The 20201-nt window shown below is 46.9% G+C and overlaps 1 protein-coding gene across 2 annotated transcripts in view; it reads right to left on the bottom strand.

Annotated features, from left to right (window-relative positions):
- Positions 1–1908, bottom strand: part of FBXO32 (F-box protein 32) — a 32625-nt gene extending 30717 nt beyond the window's left edge. The window contains exon 1 of one of the 2 annotated variants that reach the window (XM_053660935.1): positions 1492–1908. In XM_053660935.1, coding sequence (XP_053516910.1) covers positions 1492–1511 — 20 coding nt within the window. In that variant the 5' untranslated portion in view covers positions 1512–1908. Of the gene's footprint in view, positions 1–1474 lie in introns of both variants that reach the window. The other variant, XM_037166440.2, reaches the window with a different exon arrangement.
- Positions 1909–20201: the final 18293 nt, after the last annotated feature.

Genomic DNA, 20201 nt, shown 5'->3' with positions numbered 1-20201 from the left:
ATTGGGAACTTGAGTTCTAAAAGGACAGCCTGGTGACAGCAGGTGTTCTTCTTATTTTTATGTGAGTAAATTCTCTGATTTTCCACAAATAACATTTCTTTGTGGTGCTCCCCCAAATGCCTACAAGTGTCTTTGGCATGGAGGTCAATGTTCTTGTCTCTTCTGGCCGGGCCTTCAAGATTAATTATGTTTTTTGTTTTTTTTTTTCCCTATTGGGAGACAAGGGGTTTGATGCTTCGCAAATCACAAACAGATGGGGGGTTCTGGAGGTCAAGCTGCCAAAATAACTCTATTTTCTTGATAGCTTTCTTAAGTGTCAGGAGGTCAGCCAAGAGGCCCCCGGGTGCCTCTGTAAGTGGGAACCTGGCCATTATTGATAGAACGCTCCCCACTGCAGCCAGTTTAAGGAGGTGAGGGGCAGGGGTTTCAACTAAAGTGGAGGGAAAAGGCACCCAAGGGTGGCCAGGCTGCACAGACCCCCTCTGGCCCCGCTCGTGCTGCTCTCCTCACCTGGGCCAAACGCCAGGGATCTGGAAGTCAACCGCTGAGAACCGACAGATTCCAGACCACCTAACTCAGTGCTTCTGTGTAATGAACCAAGCAGACTCCCGGCTGGGCGGACCTCTGATTTCCCACCGGACGGGGCTCAGATGGGGGACCTAGAGTCTGGGGGCTCAGCCAAGCCAGGTGGGCTTTCTGCCGTTGACAAGCACTAACTGAAATAGGGGTGCATTCACTATACAAAGAAAATTTACCCAAAGCGTCACTGAGAACAGGTGCACATGCTCGGTCCTCCCAAAGGCAGACTTGTGGGGTTCATCCTCCTGTCTTCCCTCCCCCTCAGCTCTGCAAATCCCACTCCAGACACCCGCTTCGAAAGTCCGCCCGGCAAGCGCCGGTGCCCCAGGGCCATCTGGCCGCCCCTGCCTGGTTACTCATCATCCCTGCCCACTCTGTGGTCGCCTGTGCGTGGGAAGAGCCTGGCGGCGCTCCGGCGGAAACCGCATCCAATGCCGTCACCCGACTGTCCCCACGGCGCTTGGGCGCCTGGAGCCCCGCCACCCTAGCGGGGAAAGGCGCGCGGCCCACTCGCCCGCGCCCCCCACACTTGCAAACCGCGCGACTCCAGTGTCCTTAAGGCAGGGGACCCCTCTAGTTGTGTGAAGTTTGAGTGTTTGTGGACAATATCCGCGTCTGTCGTCAGGTTCTCAGAAGGACCTGCGGTTCTGTGAGGTGTCGTGCCCCCTTGGAGACGCTGACCTTGAACAAGAGAAATCCAATTCCCCGAATCCCGTGCTCTGGCGACCTCTGCAGAAACCAGACAAGTCACTCCACCCCCATCCCCCGGGTCGGGTCACGGTCTCCTCCTCTCCCTACTGCAACCTTGCCTGACCCCCGTTCACCCGCCCAGCGCCCCCGAAACCAGGCTGCGTCTATTTCGCGGGGGCTGGAAGTTGGTGGCGGATCCGCTCACCTGCTGAGGTCGCTCACCAAGCTGCCGCTCTTCTCATCCAGGAAGCGCTTCCAGCCGTCGGCCGTCTTCACCCAGCTCTGCCCAGGGGACCTCCAGTCCTGCCCGAGGAACGGCATGGCACCGCGAGCGGACGCCACCCACGTACTCGACAGACTGAGGGTCCCGACCGGCCCGGCGGCCTCGGGGACGCGCCGCCGGGGGCGGACGCTCGGGGTGCGGGGGCCTGCGACGGGGCTGGCCGCAGGGAACCGGCGTGCGCGGCTGAAGGTTTCGGGGTGCGGAGCGGGGTGCTCGCGCTGGCAGAGGGCGCTGCGCTGGGGAGGGGCGCGGGGCGCGCGGGGCTCGCGGGGTGCTGCGGCGCCGCTCTGCGGGCCGCAGTATTTATCCCGGGCCGCTGGCAGCCGCTCGTTGTTGCCGGAAGAGCCGCCTGCTCTTAGCCCGGCCCCTACCCCACCCCCTCGGCCCGGAGGCCACGTGGCTTTGTTTATGGGCTCGGTTTGTTTTCCGAGGTGCCCGCGGCTCCGGCTCCTCGGGCTGTTGCACAACCTGCGCGGGTGGAAACTTGAGTCCCCGCGGCGAGGCCCGGGCTCCCGCTGCCCCTGCGCTTTTGTCCCCTCTGCGCTCCCTCCCCGCCCCCAGGGCTCAGCTGCCTCCGCCCCAGGGCAAGTTCCCGGTGCTGGGGAGGTCGGGTCTGGTCCTCCCACAGCTCCCCGGCCGGCGCGGGGCAATTGACAGAGGCCAGGGCGGCGTCTGGGTCGCTGCCCGGCAGGGCTGGGAGGGGTCCGCTCCCCTTCCACCCCCGACCCGTCACGATCGAGCCCCGTAGTCAGGGCAGCCGTCTGGGAGCCGGGCCGCCACAGCCTCCTGACCCCTCTCGCCGCCTAGAGCCCATTCTTGGGCGGAGAACGGACAGTCGGGCCCCCCCACCCCCACCCCCGCCCGCCCGCCGCTTCTGCCCCGAACTGCGTAAACGGGCCCGGGGTCTGCTATCAGGCCTGTTTTCCCGTGGGCCAGGGGGAGGTGCGGGCAAAGGAACGAGGAGCCGCATCTGGCCCCGCCGGGTGGGAGTGGAGAGCAGGGACCAGCCTCCAGCCCACCACGAGGACCCTAAGCGAGCAGAGCCGACCTTGGTGGCGCCTGGCCCGGCAAAGCGCCGCCAGGGAGCAAACGAGGGATGTCCTAGCCCCACTCATTGTCCGATCCTCCTCCAGGGCGCCGGGGGCTCGGCTTTTGTTTTTAAGAACCGCTGTACACTCCTCCCCTTCCCTCTGTTCGCCATCCTTTGGGCTACTAAGTCCTGTCTGGGAAATAATAGGGCAGGAGTTTTAGTTTGGGGGAGGGTTAAGAGAGAGGGGCCCAGAATGCCCCCCCCCCCCCCCACTGATCTGTACTGAACAAACTGCCCTGTAGATGCTGGATGAGGGCACCGAGGGCCCCAGAGAAGGGTTAAGTTGGTGTCTTATCCGGGGTCACAAGGCTAGTTTCTTCACCATGCTTAGTAGGATCTGAAATTACCCTGTTTGCTTTCACTTGTGTGTGGGGGGGGGGGCAGGGGGGGATAGCCTGTCCCTCTCTGCAGAATGTAAACTCCATGAGACGTACGTAGTCCGTCTTGTTCTGGGCGCACCGGGCACCTTTGCCCAGCCCAGAGCAGGCAGACCTTCAGTGACTATTGTGTGAACAGGTGGAGGGATGTGGGAGGCTGCTGGCATCAGGCAGCTTCTCGCCCTTCGTGACCTACAGTTAGGATGCTTCTCCGTCTGGCAATTAGATGGCACAGAGCGGGTGGAGCACAGAGAAAATTCCCTGTTCAAGAATTAGCTTCCAGCTTCATTCATCCAGATCCCTTCCTGTGCAGCCATCCTTATCTTCCATTCCACCGCCCAGGCAACCTTTGAGGCTCAGAGTAGGCAAGGAGGTTGTGTGTGCCTTGGAGGGGGAAGGAGATGTTTTTAATAAAGTCTGTTTTCAATTTGCCAGAGTTTTCTGACTCAGGTAAATGATTTATTAGTGTAGTAATAGTAAAAACAGCTTTTAGAAATATCGTAGAAGGTCCTAAACAAATGATCGTGCTAACAGATGAGACAAACTTGGGTCTGGCCTTCGTTGGAGAGAACTGACATCTGTAAGGGAGCATAACGAAGGGCTATGATTATTAAAGCTGCATGCTTGTTCCACGCCAGTAAGCTACATCTCTGTAGAGACAAAAGAAGGCAGACAATTTGGATTCTAATTCGGCTAGATAAACATCCTGCCTATCCAACCTGGATGAATGACTTAAATTCTGGAGGCACAACTTTCTTAGCTATCAAGAAAGAACAGAGCCTAATGCCTACCTTTCAAGATTGTTTAGAAAGTGTGGCAATGGGATTATTAGTACCAGTTCTTTCCTCCCCTTTGGTAGGGTTATGCATCCACAAGGCCCATGGCCTCCTAGCAATGTGTACTTCCCTGTTTGTTGCCATGGGCCTTGGCCATGTGACTTACTTTGGCCAATGGGATGCTCATGGATGTGATGTGTGCAGAGAATATGATATGTGTTCTTGTCTGGTCTGCTCGTACTGTTGTGTTTTCCCGAACACTATGGCGAGAGGACACCCTGGGTGGCCCCTGCTCCTTGGGCCTTGGTTAGGTTGTAGGATAGGACACAGGGAGCAGATATCCCTGTTGCCCCACAAATATGTTAGCAAGAAATAAGTGTTTATTGTTGAAAGTCACTGAGATTATTGTGGTCCTTATTACATAGCATTGTTGTGTCAAAAGCTGACTACCATAAGGGCTGAGAGTGGCTGAAAGTTTGTGAAAGTTTTTACTAATTTCTCAAATTCAGGCACAAGTAGGAAATCCTTTTTGGCTAAGAATTAATCTCAGGAAGGCTCAGTGTTTGTCTCTAGTCCTTCAGCTCTATCTTCCTTCTCAAAGAAAAGAAATAGTTGCGGCTATCATATCTTAACTCTGGCTTCTTCTTAGGTGTGAGTGACAGCTTTAGATTCTCGAACTGTTAGGAGTCTAACCTGACACTCCTTCAAATGCATGGTTTCCAAGAGGAGGACTTGTGATGTGAGCGCCTCAAGATAAAGACTGTGTGAGGCCATGTCTAGAATAGTCACCTTCACGTCAGATGTTGGCTCGACTTTGCAAAGGCTCTGTGACTGGAAGCCCTCTCATGGCTGAACATTTGAGAATCACAAAAGCATGCATGTGTCATAGTTTTGGATCAAAGACACACATGTAGGAGGGTACACCTCGATATTCAGGAGGCACAGACTGGAGAGGACCAGCCTGGCCTGGTGGTTTGAGCAGTGCACACAGTGTGAGCACCATGGCTGTGAGTTCCGTAGAATGGGTGTTAGCCGCTGCCTCTCCCCAACAGCTTTGTGCAACAGGTTGTCTAGATTGCATGCTGGGTATTTGATTTTCTTTTATTTTTTGTGAGTGCTTCTCCCCTATGGAGCTGTGAGCTTTTTGTGGGTCAGGCTGTGTCTTAGAGATTTGGTCACCACAGTGCCTAGCACGGTGCTCGGTACGTGACAATCAATCAATAACTGAATAAATGTTGTCAAACTCCCCTGGGATGCTGTCATTGCCATGTCTTCACCTATTGACATCTTACTCCTTTTAAGGGCACAGCAAGGTGGGAAGAAGGAAGGGTTGGAAGCCCCCAATTCTACCCACACAGCCGAATTCTCCAACAGTGGTGCCTTACCAAGTGGTGAGGCAAATGGGGAAGGTGGTCAAAGGTAGCAACTTAAAAAGTAATGTTTTATTGTGTTTTTTCCCCCTGATGGCAGATACTAGCCATGCTGAGGAACCTCTACCAAGCACTTTGCAAAGATAATTTTAATACTCTTCATAAAAGCCTGTGAGCTGGGTTTTATCATCCCCATTTTACAGATGAGAAAACCAAGGTTCAGAAAAGTTAAATAGCCTGTTTAAGGGTGCCCAGCTAGTATGTGGTGGAACCCAAACTGGTACCCAGGTCTATTGCCAATTCTAGCTGGGGCCAGGCGACTGGGTTCAAATCATAGTTCTCCACTTGAATAGTCATGTGACCTGGGGCAAGTTACTTAACCTTTCTGACTCACATTTCTCTCATTTGTGAAATGGGAGTGAGTTCCATTTGTGAAATGTGGTAGTACCTACTTTAAGGGGTGTTGTGGAGATTTATTGGGATAAAATGTACAAAGTACCTATAATGGTGCTAACACCAATGGTAATCATCATTATTATTTTTATGCAAAGCTGGCACCTCCGTATTTGACTTTCTCAAGGCTCTGTCTGACTTCCCCATTAAGTTTTAACTTTTAAGGTCATGGAGCACAGCTTGCTCAGCTCATTTCCAGATATTGGAAAATGTGTTGATGGCAGCAAACTGTACAATGAAATGATAGTTTTCATATTCTTACTTACTATTTATTACACCCGAACCATGGAAATGGGTCTTATTCAGTTCAAAACACTAGACTTTTCAAAGGTAGGCTTGGTACAGTTTTAGTTTGCCCACTGCCTCATAAGGCTGTTTCAAGAAATTGTGGAAAGGACGGGAAAACTTGATAAATGTGAAATGCTTTGTTGTTTCTGAATCAAAGTGACATTTGTTTATAGCTTTGGTGGAGGGGCTGACTACTTCTCATTGAAATGTAATGATATTTTGTTTTTCCAGAGTTTCTCTTTCTGAAAGGGTATTGTGTGTGTGTGTGTGTGTGTGCACGCAAACACGAAAAATACTTATCAACAGTAGTTGTAAGTTAAAAATAACTTTAGCTGTTGGGTGGGGCAGGAGCCAGAATCAACCAAATTTGTTGGCTCACCCTGTTCACGTTAGAGCTCTTCCTTCATGAAGGAAGAGCTGGAGGAACTCAGTACCTTGAATTCAACTTGTCAGTGTTGTCACAGGAATGCATGTTTAATGCCACAACAATTTGCATATGACCTTGCACCCGGTCTGTCTAGGGTGGTGCATCCTTGAAACCGTGTGAAATACATCTGTTAGGTGTGTTTGAGCAGGAACTGCCAGCTGTGTGTTATTTTTGGGTCTCAGGCTGCTATGAATCGGTCAAACATGTCACCAAAAATATGCTCATTACTTTAATGAGAATCATTTGGTGTTCCTCATATGTGGCCCTGGTTCTGTTTTTGAGAGAGGGTCAAGGGCATTGTGCTATAATCCGCCTTCTTTCGTAGCCAACTCTTCAATTTTAATGAAAGTTCTTTTTTCCTTTTAATGAGTGCAAGAATGATTTGGAGACAAGACGGCTAACTTTTGTATAATGTAGGGAAATGAGTGAAGCCACAACATTTACATCAGTAACCCCGATTTCCAATATCTTTAAAAAAAACCCATAAATTAAAAAATGAGGATGTTAAATTTGTTATGGTAAATCTGTATGTTAAATTTATTAAGGGTGTAAAGCTTTATATACTGTGTTAGTACCTGAAATTGGTTAAAACAAGCCCCTCTGCAGCCCCTCAAATGGTACCTTGAATGGCTGAGTAGCAAATGTTGCTGCTGAGATTTCTCATGTGCAAAAATAGCTTGGACTAAAACTCATGCAGACATTGTGTATCTGGTGGTTTGCTCACTTTTTATCACTAATGTTCACATAGCTTTGCAAAGTAGGTATTTTTAGTTCCATTTTACAGATGAAGAGATTAAGGCTCAGATATGTATAACCACTTACTCAAAGGTCTGCTTAAAAGTCAAAACAAACTTTTAAAGGTCGTGTAGTTCAACTCCCTCCTTTTACCCATGAGGAGGCTGAGGCCCAAGGAAGAGAGGCATTCGACCACAGTGCTAGTTAGTAACAATCCTGGGAGTTGGGCACCATGAGATCAAACACAAAGGGTTAGAATATTCCACGAATCTTGCTGTTCTGACCAATGTCCCCGAGAAATGTAAATTTCAACATGAAATTAAAGTCCCGTGATTTACATATTCCAGTGATCATATGTTATTAGGTCTTCTCATCAATGAGTTTGGCCCGAAGAGTGAAAGGAAAACAATAACAGGTATTTGGGCCCCCAGAGAGGCTACGATCAGTGTCGGCCAGGATCCCAGAGGAAGAGCAGAATTGAACAATCAGGTGCTTTGTGAGTTCTCACCTGGCCATCAAATTGAATGCAGATCTGCAGCTTGTTATATTTTGACAAATTGTCGTCATTGCCTGTTTTGACTTGTTAATCCCACTGATTGGAGAAGTGGTTTGTGAGTCATGTTAAATGTGTTTCCTCATATGTGTCAGCTACTGATTTGTTAAATTCTGGAGGAGTCACTGAACCTGTTCAGTTTTTACATTTATCCACACACACGCTTGTGGAGGTGGTTGTATGCTTTTATGACATTATTGGTTGAAGGGTGATAATTAACAATAAGTATACATTTTCATTGGGAAATTGAAAAATGCAGTCCTTTCCTGTTCTTTTTCTTGGGTGCTTTGCATATCTCTGCTTGTCTTCAGCTCATCATTTCCCCTCGGAAAAGAAAGTCTATAGATGTATTCTGCTCACCTCTGTATGCCTGATGTCTGGCAGTGTATGTAAAACTGAATTTCTAAGTTGTAGCCTAGAAATTATGGACCATAAACTAAAAAGCATTTTACCATTCATCTTAGCTGATTCGATAAACATAAAAATAACCCATGATTTCTTTCAAACAACAGTACATTCGTTTCAGGAAGAAGACAGTAATTTACAAAGAAGTACAGAACGTCCATCTTCTTTCCCATTCTGCCTGAGGAAATTTAGTTGCTTCAGGGTCAGGGACCTAATATTTTCAACCTGGGTTTACTGTTGATAGTAAGTACTTTAGTTTTTGAAACATATGCTTTGCTAAAAGTGGTATTCCATAGAAGCCTTTGCTAAAATAAAGGTCTTCCAATTATGTATGTATGGAAGAGATAGAACAAAAATTAGATTTTTCCTACTCTGTCAACTAAACAAAAGGAGTGCTACTTTAAAAAAAATCATTTTACAGGCTGTAGAGTTTACTATAGAATATCATTTACCATATTTTGCTGTGTATAATGCACACCCACATTTTGGGCAAAATATTTTTGTCTTAATTTTAAAATCCAATTATTTATTTATTTATTTATATTTAGATACTTGTTTTTTTGTACTATAAAGGAATTTAAGCATTTATTTTTGAACATACAGATATTGTTACTGCTTTCTAGAGTTACACTTTTAACACATACGATAAATAAAAGAATTAAAGTCATTTCTATAGGTGCAGAATTCATACTACCCGTGTATAATGCGCATCCTTTTTTTCCCCTCAAAATTTGGGCAAAAAGGTGCGCATTAAACAGCAAAATACAGTGTTTATTGTCTCAACGGGGACACATCAACCTCTGCCGTTTCTGGTGCTCTTCTAACATATCCCAAAGAACACAAATACAAACATTTACCCTCAGAGTGTATAGAACACAGGAGAGAGAGGGACTTAAATATGGAGCAAAATGGTGACATGTGCAGTGACAGAGTATTTTTGCACAGGGGTTGCTGGGACACCCACGAGGACAAGGCACCTAATCCAACCTGGCTGGGATAGTCGGGTGAGGCTTCCTGGACTTGGTCTTCACCTGGGTCTTAAAGGATGAGGAGGAACTGATGAAACCCATGGAGACAAAGATGGGAGTGGGGCCGGCATCCAGGTAGAGGAGCCAGCAGAACAATGAGAGAGGAAGGGATGAGCATGGGGTGTGGTGAAGGGCAGAATGTGAGGCAGGAAGTACAGAGAGCTGGGGATGGAGAGGGCCAGGGGGCAGACTGCAGAGGGCCCCGTGAGCCTTGTGACAAAGCTTTTCTGAAGTGGTGGTCGCCTTGGAAGAGCCGTGAGCAGGGAAAGACATGGGTATATCGTGCTGTTGGTAGGTATCTCGGGGTGAGGAAGGGGGATGGATGGAAGAAACACTGGAGAGGAGGCAGGAGACAAGTTAGGAGGATGCCCCGATTTTCAGGCAGCAGTGGATGAGTGCCAGAGCCAGGAGACTGGTACCCGGGGGGGTGGGGGAGGAGGGGACGGACTCGAGGCACAGGTAAGAGGCAAGCACTATAGGACCGGGTGCTCAATCAAATGCAAGGGATGAAGAAAGGGAAGCGCCAAGGAGAGCTTTCAAGTTTCTGGTTGAGATGGGAGAAGAAATGAATGGGACGATAAAGGGTGAGGACTAGAGTCTCCTTGTTCTGAGTGAAACCTCACTTTCACTGGTTTTAGGGCCCAGAATGGAACAAAGTCTGTGCTTCCTCTGCCCTGGGGAGGGGAGGCCCATGCAGCTGGAAGGACTTCTGCCTCATTGCCCAGGCTTGCCCACAGAGCAGGCAGGGGCTCCATCGGGAACAGTGTTCAGGAGGATCTTCTCTTCTTGCCGTCACCTCTCTGGCCCACCTTGAAGAAGATGCTCTTTCTCTGCCAGTGGTTACAGCACACAGTCCTGCACCGGGAAACGAAACGTTCCATTTCCCCATGCCTTAACCAGAACATGTATTTATGTTATAAATACATAGTGCTGTTTCTCACTATAACTCAGTTAGGAAAAAACTTTTTCTTAAACAAATAAGCAAAGGATGAAATTGCCTAAAATTAACAACTGAATGGGTGTGTGCTAGCCCCCTGATCTGGGGGGGATGCCTTACTGTGTCTTGGTGGAAGAAGATTGGGCTTACAGTGTGCTTCCAAATACTGGACCAATAGGGAGACGATCTTCTTGCTCCCTGCCATGGTCCAGCCAGAGGCTTTGCCAGGGGCCTTGCTGTCTGGCCTTCTCCGGCTCTCTTAGTTCCCACCTCAGTTTCCCACACCAGTTCCTTTAGCCTTGTGACGATGCTATGGACCCTGATAGTCTTCCATGAAAATATTTGTGCTTAGCAGAGTCAAGGGCGATTTTTGTTGCTTGTAAACAATAATCTCAACAGTGTGGAACTTCCACATGGGAAAGATATTCAGAGACTGGGACACACACACACACACACACACACAATGTCCCCTTCACCCATCACTCCTCTAAGCCCCTGAGTCTCATGTGCTTATGTGTGTACTTGGGCCAAGGGTAGAATTAGACCAGAGAGGATAGTTTGTTAAGTATTAGGACTTACTGAAGAAATCATCTGCTGAGAAGACTGGACTCAAGCCCAGAGAGGGGATTTTAGCTTGCACGAAATTGGCAGAGTTAGAAATATTGAAGCAACAAAGAATGTTGGTCTATCCATGTATGAAAGCAAAAGATGAGGCGCTGAACAACTTAGAGCTGTAGGTTTCGCTTATAAAACCATGGAATGAGCAATACTAGGGCAGCAAGGCCAAGCCCAGAGAGAGTTCAACCGCTGACATTTCATACATTTCCCTAAGGTGCCCCTTAATAAATATTTTATAATTTATAATGAAATTATAAAATATTTCTGAAACCGATGCATCAGGTGTGGACTTTTGCTTGAAGGCGGGAGGAAGACCATCTTATGTACTGACTGCCTATTAGTGTGCCTGCCTTTTATCTATACATTTAATTCACCCCCAAACCCTACGTGACAGGTGCACTGCCTCCATTTTATTCACAAAGGAAACTGTGTAGTTAGCATCCCACAGCTCACAACTGGCAGAGCTGGAATTTGAATCCGAAACTCCAAAGCTTGGTCTCTTCCTGCGACACCATGCTGCCTCCTTAAGGTTACATGAGGGCAACAAGGAGAATAAGGACAGAGAGAATGGACTGTTAGAACATAGGTAGAAAATTCTTCTTTCATATAAAAGACTCAGGACCAGAGACATGACTGACTGGTTACTAACATAGCTGCCACTGTGTGGCCTGAAGGGGCCCTGGTTATCTTGGCATCGAGCACAACATTACCTCTAAGCAACCATAGAACTCACTTTGTGGCAAAAGAAGTTTAGTGCTGGGGAGGTGCTGACCAAATCAGCGGATTTTACTGTGTATCCCATCACTCAGAAGCTTGACAGGATCAACCATGACCATCTAAAGACCTCTGGGAAGTAACATCCTACAAGTTTGGAGCCCCTGTGCTCCAGAATTCAGTAAATACAAGCATGGCGCTTCCCCTGTTGCCAGAATGCCTGGTCTTGGAACCAAGCAGGGAGGTGGGAGAAGCCCCATCTCACTTTAGATATTACACCTACCAATTCACGGAGAGCGTTTTGGCTTCCCACCCCTGCAATCTTGGGTTTGTGGGTTTGGAATGCCACCAGGAAGCACAGACGTGGTGCCACTCAAGTTGAACCTCAAATTGTCCCTTATTATTTGAGGCTCCTCATGCCACTGAATGAATAAGCAAACAGCAGGTTACTGTGTTGAGAAGAGCAGTTGATCCTCATTATTAGGGGAAATTAGGTTACTGCTATCCAAAGAAGGCAACAAAACCATGTCCAGAGCCCAGAGGACTCACTGGGTCAATTCTTGTTACTCTCATATACAGTAACAATGGTTAGTGGGAAACTGTGACAATTCAGTAAGTACAGGGTCACTAAGGGCTCTGGTCCAATGGAACTGAAGGGTCTACTCATCCTAACAGGAAGCAAAACTTCAGGCATTTAAGGGGCTGTGGGTAGGGAGAAGGAGGAATGGTGGTGGAAGAAGGATTTTTTATTTTTGTCACATGACCAGCAACTGTGGTGTAGACTACAGGGTGTCTTCTCTAATTGATTATAATTTTCTTTTTCTGCTTGCCCTTCTGCTACCTCATGTGAAGGGTGTGTTACAGTTTGGATTTTGAGTGAGAGTGTGACTCTACTGACGTCTCCTTACCATGACATGGCAGTTTATGGGACTTTGTGTCTCGATAATGTTGGGGGTCAGAGTCTCTTCATTTAAATCAGGGGCAAGATGGACGTTGAGTGGGTGCAAAAGTGGTGGATCGTGCAGGTTACTCTCAACATCCTCCAGGGAGGCTGAGCCCTGCAGCCCACCTCCCCTGGGCTCTCTTGTCCTCTGGTTTTCCATTGGGTTTGGTCAATGAACATTACCTGCCACAGATTAGAGAAGGAGAGATGAGAAGACCGAGTATTTCTTCCTCTCTCCCTCTTCACTTCAGCACCCAAGGCTTAGCCTGTCCTCGACTTCAGTTCCTGCCAGGCAGGCTGTCTCCCCCGATTTCAGCTCTCCTTGGATTCTGCAAAATCTCTTTCCTCCTCGTGTCCCTTAGACTCAGAGGTAGCAACAGCTTCCTGCTGCCCTCCTCTCTTGCAGGCCCCACTTAACTCTGTCCTCACCTCTGTAACTGATCCCTTCATTAAAACCTCTGAAGTTAAACCATTTGAGCAGAGTTTTGTAACCTGCTGGGTCCCCCGATGAAACAAATTAGGACCTGATTCATTTTATTGAAGCATACAATTATCATTTTATTCATTTTATTGAAGCAGTCTTTATTTTTCCAAAGCGCATGTAGTGGTGTTTCTTGAAAAAGCAAGGGTTCCTCTAATATTTAAACCCATTTATCTACAAATGTTTGATTTACATGCAGTCTTCCAGGAAGAAGTCATGTCAGGAATAATACAAAATAGGAGGAGGGAACTATTTTAAAAGTCTTTTTTACCTAAGGAACTAAGGCAAATATACTTTCTTCCTAGCATCACTTATGGCACATTACATCATTTCTATGTCATATATGAGAAAGTTGATATCTACAGATATGTAGTAAAATTTTGCTGTTACTTTACCTTTTTCAACTGGCTGTCATCAAGTTATAATCCTTTGGGGTGTGCAGTAACCAAACATTTATGTATTCCTTTCCAAGCTTTTAGTTGGTACTTACTGAGGGCCACACACGGTCCTGTGATTGTGAAAAGATGAACAAGGTCTGACTCTTGCCCATCAGGCACAGGCTGGCCTCAGTGCAAGAGTCACGGGCAAGTTCATTCAAGTCTTTGCTTTTGCTTGTTTCTATAAGTAAAAATAATACTAACTTGCATTCACTCAAGTGTTTTGTTGAACACTTTCCATGTGCCAATGCTAGGCACTGGATATATGAGAGTAACAGAAAATATGCAAAACAAAAAGGGAAAAAATTCCCAAACACAAGCAAAAACAAAGCAGAACAATCCCCTCAGAGCAAACAAGCAAGCAAAACAAAAACCAAAACCACAAACCTCCCCCCCAAAACCCAGCACTCCCAATCACATACTCAGATGGTCCCTGGAGTTATGACACTTTACAATTCAGGGACCTGCTGCAGGGTCGTTGTAAGAATTAAATGAGATGTTTATGGAGTAGCAAGCACATGGTAGTTTCTTAATAAATGCTAGAGACTAAAATCCCATGTCCTAGGGACACCTTCAGTCCTGGGCATATGGGAGTAGAGACTGTGTCCTGATGACATCCTTTGAGCCCCCCCACTCCGATCCAGCCCTGCTTGTGCACTTCCCACTGGCTTCTGTCCTTTGCAGCCAAATGGGTCCTGAGCAAGCCGGAAATGGGCAACTTAGGGGACAGGAGCATCTGTGTAGTTTTGACCAAGGCACTCACATCTTCCAGGACTCCTTGACTTCCCCATCTTTGAGATGAGCATGTAGGTGACTTTTATGTTCTCTTCCAGCCCCATAAAATCTATGCATCCATGCCAGTCCAGTCTTGCAAACTCCTCTTCTCCCTTTTAAAAATTAAAACGAAACAAACCTGCTGTGCAGAGTGTTCCAAAATGCAAGCAATGTGCTTGAGCTGGACTGTTAAAACCTCTGCTTGCAACTTCTATGGGAGGTTTCTTTCTTGGGAAGATGATTGGAAACTAGGCATGAAATAGTACCATCATGTGTTACTTAATGATGGGGGTGGACACCTTCTGAGAAATTAATTGGTGACTTTACTTAATGGACATATAGTGTGCTTATATAAACTTCGATGGCATAGCCTACTCCACACCTAAGCTATATGGTATAGCCTGTTGCTCCTAGGCTACAAACCTGTACAGCACATTACTGCACTGGATACTGCGGACAGTGGTAACCAAAGTGTAAGTACTTGGAAATCTAAACTTATCTAAACATAGAAAAGGTATGGTAAAAATATGGTATAAAAGAAAAATGGTGCACCTGTACAGGGCACTTACCCTGAATGGAGCTTGCCGGGCTAGAGGCCGTCCTGGGACATGACTGTACACTATTGTACTTTACACACTGTGTACACTTAGGCTGCACTAAATTTATAAAATAACACGAGATTAAATCAAGCACAAGATAAAATGATGCAATTAAAAGAGGCACGGAGAACACGAGATGGATAAGGCTGCTGATGGCATACCACATACTGTTTTGCATCAATTTGTTTTTATAAGTAGAGTTATTTATCATCATTATGTACTGTACATAATTGTGTGCGCTGTACTTTTACACTGCTGGCAGCGCAGTAGGTTTGTTTACACTCGCATCACCACAAACACATGACGTCAGGACCCCAGGGCAGCTGTGACATCACTGTCGCTCAAACAGCATCATGTGATCAGGAGCCACAAGAGTGTTTCAGCTCCATTGAAATCTTATGGGACCGCTGTCCGTATATGTGGTCCCTTGTTGACTTGAAGATCATTGTGCAGCACAAGACTGTACTTATTTTGCTTGTGATGAGAAACAGCTGGGGAGTCTTCAAGAAGCAGGTAAGTTGCTCACGGGCAGTGATGGCTCTGAGGGTGTAGCTTCCGCAGGCAACTGGAGGCAGGTGGGTTCCAAATCCCAGGTCTGCAGAACAGGGAGACCTAGTCTGAGAGTCAGGGTTCCTGGGTCCAGAATAATTGCCGAATTACGTAGTGGTTTAGAGTTGATGATGCTTTTATATTACCCCCTGTGATTTCTTCACCTGCACCAAGCATTCTTCCTCAGGTCCCGGGTTTTATTTCTCTGGTTTCCACTTACTCCATTAGGTCTTCCCTTGAGTGTTCTTTAGGGACTGCTGGATTTCTGTAGTGATCACGGTGAAGCGGGATAGATGGTGGATGTCAAGCACACCATCTCTACCCACCTCTTGATAATAACCTCTTTTTTCCTTTGGGGAAAAATTTCCCTCTTTCTGTATGCTTCTGGTTGAGCTGTTGATCACAGTGCCAGCCTCCCTCCCCACAGGGGCTGCCCAGTAACTAGGCTGAGCCAATCATAGTCCCTGCCCCCCACAGTAATTCATCCATAGATGGGCATGTGGGCCAATCTGGTCTTCTCTGGAATTCATCAAGAGAGACTTTGAGGGAAGGACAGTCTTTCTGATGGGGCTGCCAAGGCAGAAACAGGTGCATCTAGGGATACTGGAGGTCATCTTTCTTAGCAGCATTGGGGAGAGCTCTCGGCATTAGGAGAGAGAGAAAGCACAGCATGGAGGGACACAGTGATGAGTGATGGAATAAAAACGAGAGCCCTCTTTAGGAAAACAGTGGTTCCTCGGTACTCGTCAGCTTCAGAACTTATCCAATCTGGTACTCGTCGCATTTTGACGAGAAAAAATGCTTCCGCACTTGGCACTGCTCACCACTCGTGGCACTTGCTAGAACTTGTATGGGTCATGACACAGCCCCACAAGAGAAAACACTTCATCAATCGTCACTTGCTTGCCACTCGTCGGAACGAATTAACGAGTACCAAGGTACCACTGTATGATCCATGTACCATAAGCAGACACCTTTAGTGGGTGCAGTTCAGTGGTTCTTACTTTACTCAAGGATTTGTGCAACCATCACTATATCTAATCCTAGACCCCTTTCATCACCCCCCAAAAAACTCTGTATCCTTAAGCAGTCACTCCCAACTCCCCCTTCCACCCGGCCCTTGGAAACCACTAATCTGCCTTTTGTGTCTATACATTTGCCTATTCTAGACATTTCAAATAAATGAAATCACATAATATTGGCCTTTTGGGCCTGCCTCCTTTCACTTAGTATAATGCTTTCCAGGATCACCCACATTGCAGCACGGATCAGCACTTCATTCCTTTTATGGCTGAGGAGTACTTTACTGTATGGATATACCACATGTTCTTTCTTTATTTTTTTTTAAATTTTTTATTGATTATGCTGTTACAGTTGTTCTATTCCCCCCTTCATTCCCCTCCACCCTACCCCCTTCCCCACCATTACCCCCCCTTTAGTTTATGTCCATGTGTCTCAAGTTCTTTAGATTCTATATTTCCCATGCTATTCTTGCCCCCCCATCTATTTTCTATCTACTGTCTATGCTACTTATTTTCTGTACCTTCTCCCCTCTTCTCCTCCCACTCCCCTGTTGCTAACCCTCCTTGAGATCTTCATTTCTATGTTTCCACTCCTGATCTAGTTGTCCTTTTAGTTTGCTTTTGTTTTAGGTGTGGTTGTTAATAACTGTGAGTTTGCTGTCCTTTCGCTGTTCATGTTTCTTTAACTTCTTTTTCTTTGATAAGTCCCTTTAACATTTCGTATAATAAGGGCTTGGTGATGATGAACTCCTTGAATTTGACCTTATCTGAGAAGCACTTTATCTGCCCTTCCATTCTAAATGAAAGCTTTGCTGGATAGATCAATCTTGGATGTAGGTCTTTGGATTTCATGACTTGGAATACCTCTTTCCAGCCCCTTCTTGCCTATAAGGTCTCTTTTGAGAAATCTGCTGACAGTCTGATGGGGACTCCTTTGTAGGTGACTGTCCCCTTAGCTCTTGCTGCTTCTAGGATTCTCTCCTTCATTTTAATTTTGGCTAATATAATTATGATGTGCCTTGGTGTGTTCCTTCTTGGGTCCAACTTCTTTGGTACTCTTTGAGCTTCCTGGATTTCCTGGAAGTCTATTTCCTTTGCCAGATTGGGGAAATTCTCCTTTATTATTTGTTCAAATAAGTGTTCCACTCGTGGCTGTGCCTTTCCCCCTTCTGGTACCCCTATAATTCGAATGTTGGAGCGTTTAAAGATGTCCTGGAGGTTTCTAAGACTCTCCTCATTTCTTTGAATTCTTGCTTCTTGACTCTTTTCTGTTTGGCCATTATTTGCTTTCTTCTGTTCCACTCCATTGATTTGAGTCCCAGTTTCCTTTTCATTGCTATTGGTTTCCTGTGCAATTCCATTCATTTCAATTAGTTTTGCCTTCATATATTTGTCTAATTTGTGGCTATAATCAACCAGTTCTGTGAGGATCCTGATCACCAGTGTTTTTAACTGTGTGTCTGAGAGTTTTGCTATTTCTTCATCGCTTAGATTTACAGGCTCTGGGGCTTTGAGATCTTCTTGAGCCATTTTTGGTCTATTCGCGCCCTTTAAGTATGAGGAGCGGAACCTTGGACTGCCAGGTCGCTGGGTTGTGACGATGTATGTGGGGGTGTGGTCAGAGCGGGGAAATGGCGGCACCCTCTGCTGTTACGTGCCTCTGGGTGAGGAGCAGAGGCTTAGGTGGTTCACCTGGGCCGGGCCACTCAGAGTCGCTGGGTTATGACGCTGTATGTGGAGGTGGGGTCAGAGCAGGGAAATGGTGGTGCCCTCCCAGCTGTTTGCCGCGTGGACCCACTGGGTCCCGGTCCAATCGCCCACTCCCTCGCCCATCTATCCGCGCACCAATGCGCGACCACAGTCAACCCGCAGCCCTGCTCCCTCGCTGTTTCCCCGAGGTTGCTTGCTTGGTCGCTCGCTCGGTGGCTCACTAGGTCCAACCCTGTGCCTGGGTTCCGCACGCCTGAGTCCATCTGACCGAGTTTTCCTGTGCAACCCCGCTCTACCAGGTGCTGATTTCACCCCTTACTGGTCAGGCTGAAGAATTTGTTGTTAACAGACTTCCGAAAAGTTCAATTTTCTGTGTTCTGGCTGTGTTTTCTGTTGCTAATATTTAGTTGTCTCTAAACTTGGTTGTGTGAGAAGGCACGGCATATCCACCTATGCCTCCATCTTGGTGGAAGTCCCACATGTTCTTTATCACCAGTTGATAGACATTTGCCTTGTTTCTGGCTATGTTGAATAATACTGCTCTAAAATTTTCATAGAATCTTAGACAATTAAAATACATTTATTTCCATGATAATTTTTTAATGCCCGTCTTTCCCACCAGACTTTAAGTCTCTGAGCAGAAGAGAGCTTACACGTGCCTAGTGGCCTGAAGATGTTCAAGAATTGCATGTTTACTGAGTGAATAGATGAAAGATCTAAGAGTATGATCCCGATTTTGCAGTCAGGGAAGCTGAGGGTCAGGGAGGTTAACTAACTTGCTCAAATCATATAACTAGTATATCTGTCAGACTTCCTAACTATGAACAACAGAAACCAACTCTGTCTGATTTGAGAAGAAAAGTAACTTATTGAAAGGTCTTCGGGGAACTCACAGAATCCCTAGGGAGACCCAGGCTTAGAAAACTAGCTGGAACAAGGGAGGCAAGGTGGCTGCCAGGACTGAGGCTAGAGTCGTGTCTGAGGAGCAGACTAGTGAGGACCTGCTGACATCCCCCCACCCAGAGGACATCGCCACTGCTGCCTTCACTGTCCCTGGCTATTGGACATTGCTGCCCTGCTGCTGGCCTCGCGGGAATGTCCTTTCCATTGGCCCTAGTTCTCAGCATCACCAGCTTCTGATTGAAAGTTCACGGGACCCTCTGATTGGCTGTGAGTTGGCTGCGAGAGAAGGTGAGTGTCTGGCCTGTTAGACTTTTGTACCGGAGGTGGGCTCTGCATTACCCCAGCACTTGTGGCGGGGGAAATTCTCTAGACCAGGAAGATTTAGTGTCGGGTAGAAAAAAAATTTTTTTACTGTCTTGATAGGTGGGAAACCAGGTCTCCAAACTGAATACATTATGGTTGTTTGATAGCTTCTGAGAAAATGCCCAGTTCTCTGAACCTTTTGAGTCAGTGAAAGCCTTACTGTATTATTTTCCATCTACTCCCCACTCTCCAAATGTCAGGTGTCAAAACTATCAAAAGGTTACTATGTTCTGACAGGTCATTATGTACTCAAGAGGCCTATTAATTTCTTATCTATCCCCCACCTTTTATTTTAAAAGCAAATACTGCCAGAATACAGTGCCTTTTTAGATGTAAGCAGCGTTGAATGCCTTAAAAAACAATAAAAATAAAGTATGCAGAAAAACACGAGGGCTTCAGCCTCTGATCTTGCCATGGGAGTGTGATTGGGGAGCTTCTTTGTTGCTGTCAACCTTGCAAGGACTGGCCTGATGGCCGTACCCACCTCCCACCCTTTGTACTAAAGAGGAGTACATGGAGAAACAGGTGGCTTTTTTCTCAGCTGATGTCCCCAGGACGTTTCATGAGTGAACTCCCTCAACACAACCTCCAGGGAAAGCTGGTGCTCCTGGAAATAGAGATGTGGCTACGGCTGAGAGGCTTCATCCTGAGTGGATGAAGGTCCACCGTTGGTTAGATGGGTGTAAAGATGCACCCTCTCTCCTCTGCCCTTGGGCGCAGGGATGATTAACCTGCATAATTATTTAGAACCACTAAGGAGATGCCAACCTTCCTCATTTAAGTCAGGTTTGTTAGACTGTAGAGGAAGGCCATTCCAGAGAACAAGGCCATCTGTCTTCACCTTGCATATTCCAGCTGGAGGGTTCTCAGAGAAAGTGCAGTTCCACCTGGAACCATTTTACAGAAATAGGGGCCTCGAGAGGTCAAGAGCCTGCTCAAGGTTACATAGCTTAAAAGTGGCAGGGTCGAGGCAACACTTTGGTTCTCCATCTTTAAATCAGGGGTGATAGACATAGTAAAATATTCACCTGGGAATCACAAGCTTGTTCTGACATCAAATAAGAAAATATACGTGGGAGCACTATTATACAAATACC

Source organism: Artibeus jamaicensis, unplaced genomic scaffold (genome assembly GCF_021234435.1).
Source record: "Artibeus jamaicensis isolate MK-2021 breed Jamaican fruit bat unplaced genomic scaffold, CSHL_Jam_final scaffold_916, whole genome shotgun sequence".
In the NCBI taxonomy this organism is placed as follows: domain Eukaryota; kingdom Metazoa; phylum Chordata; class Mammalia; order Chiroptera; family Phyllostomidae; genus Artibeus; species Artibeus jamaicensis.
Note: the sequence above shows the minus strand (reverse complement) of the source record. Positions and strands in the feature narration are given on the sequence as shown.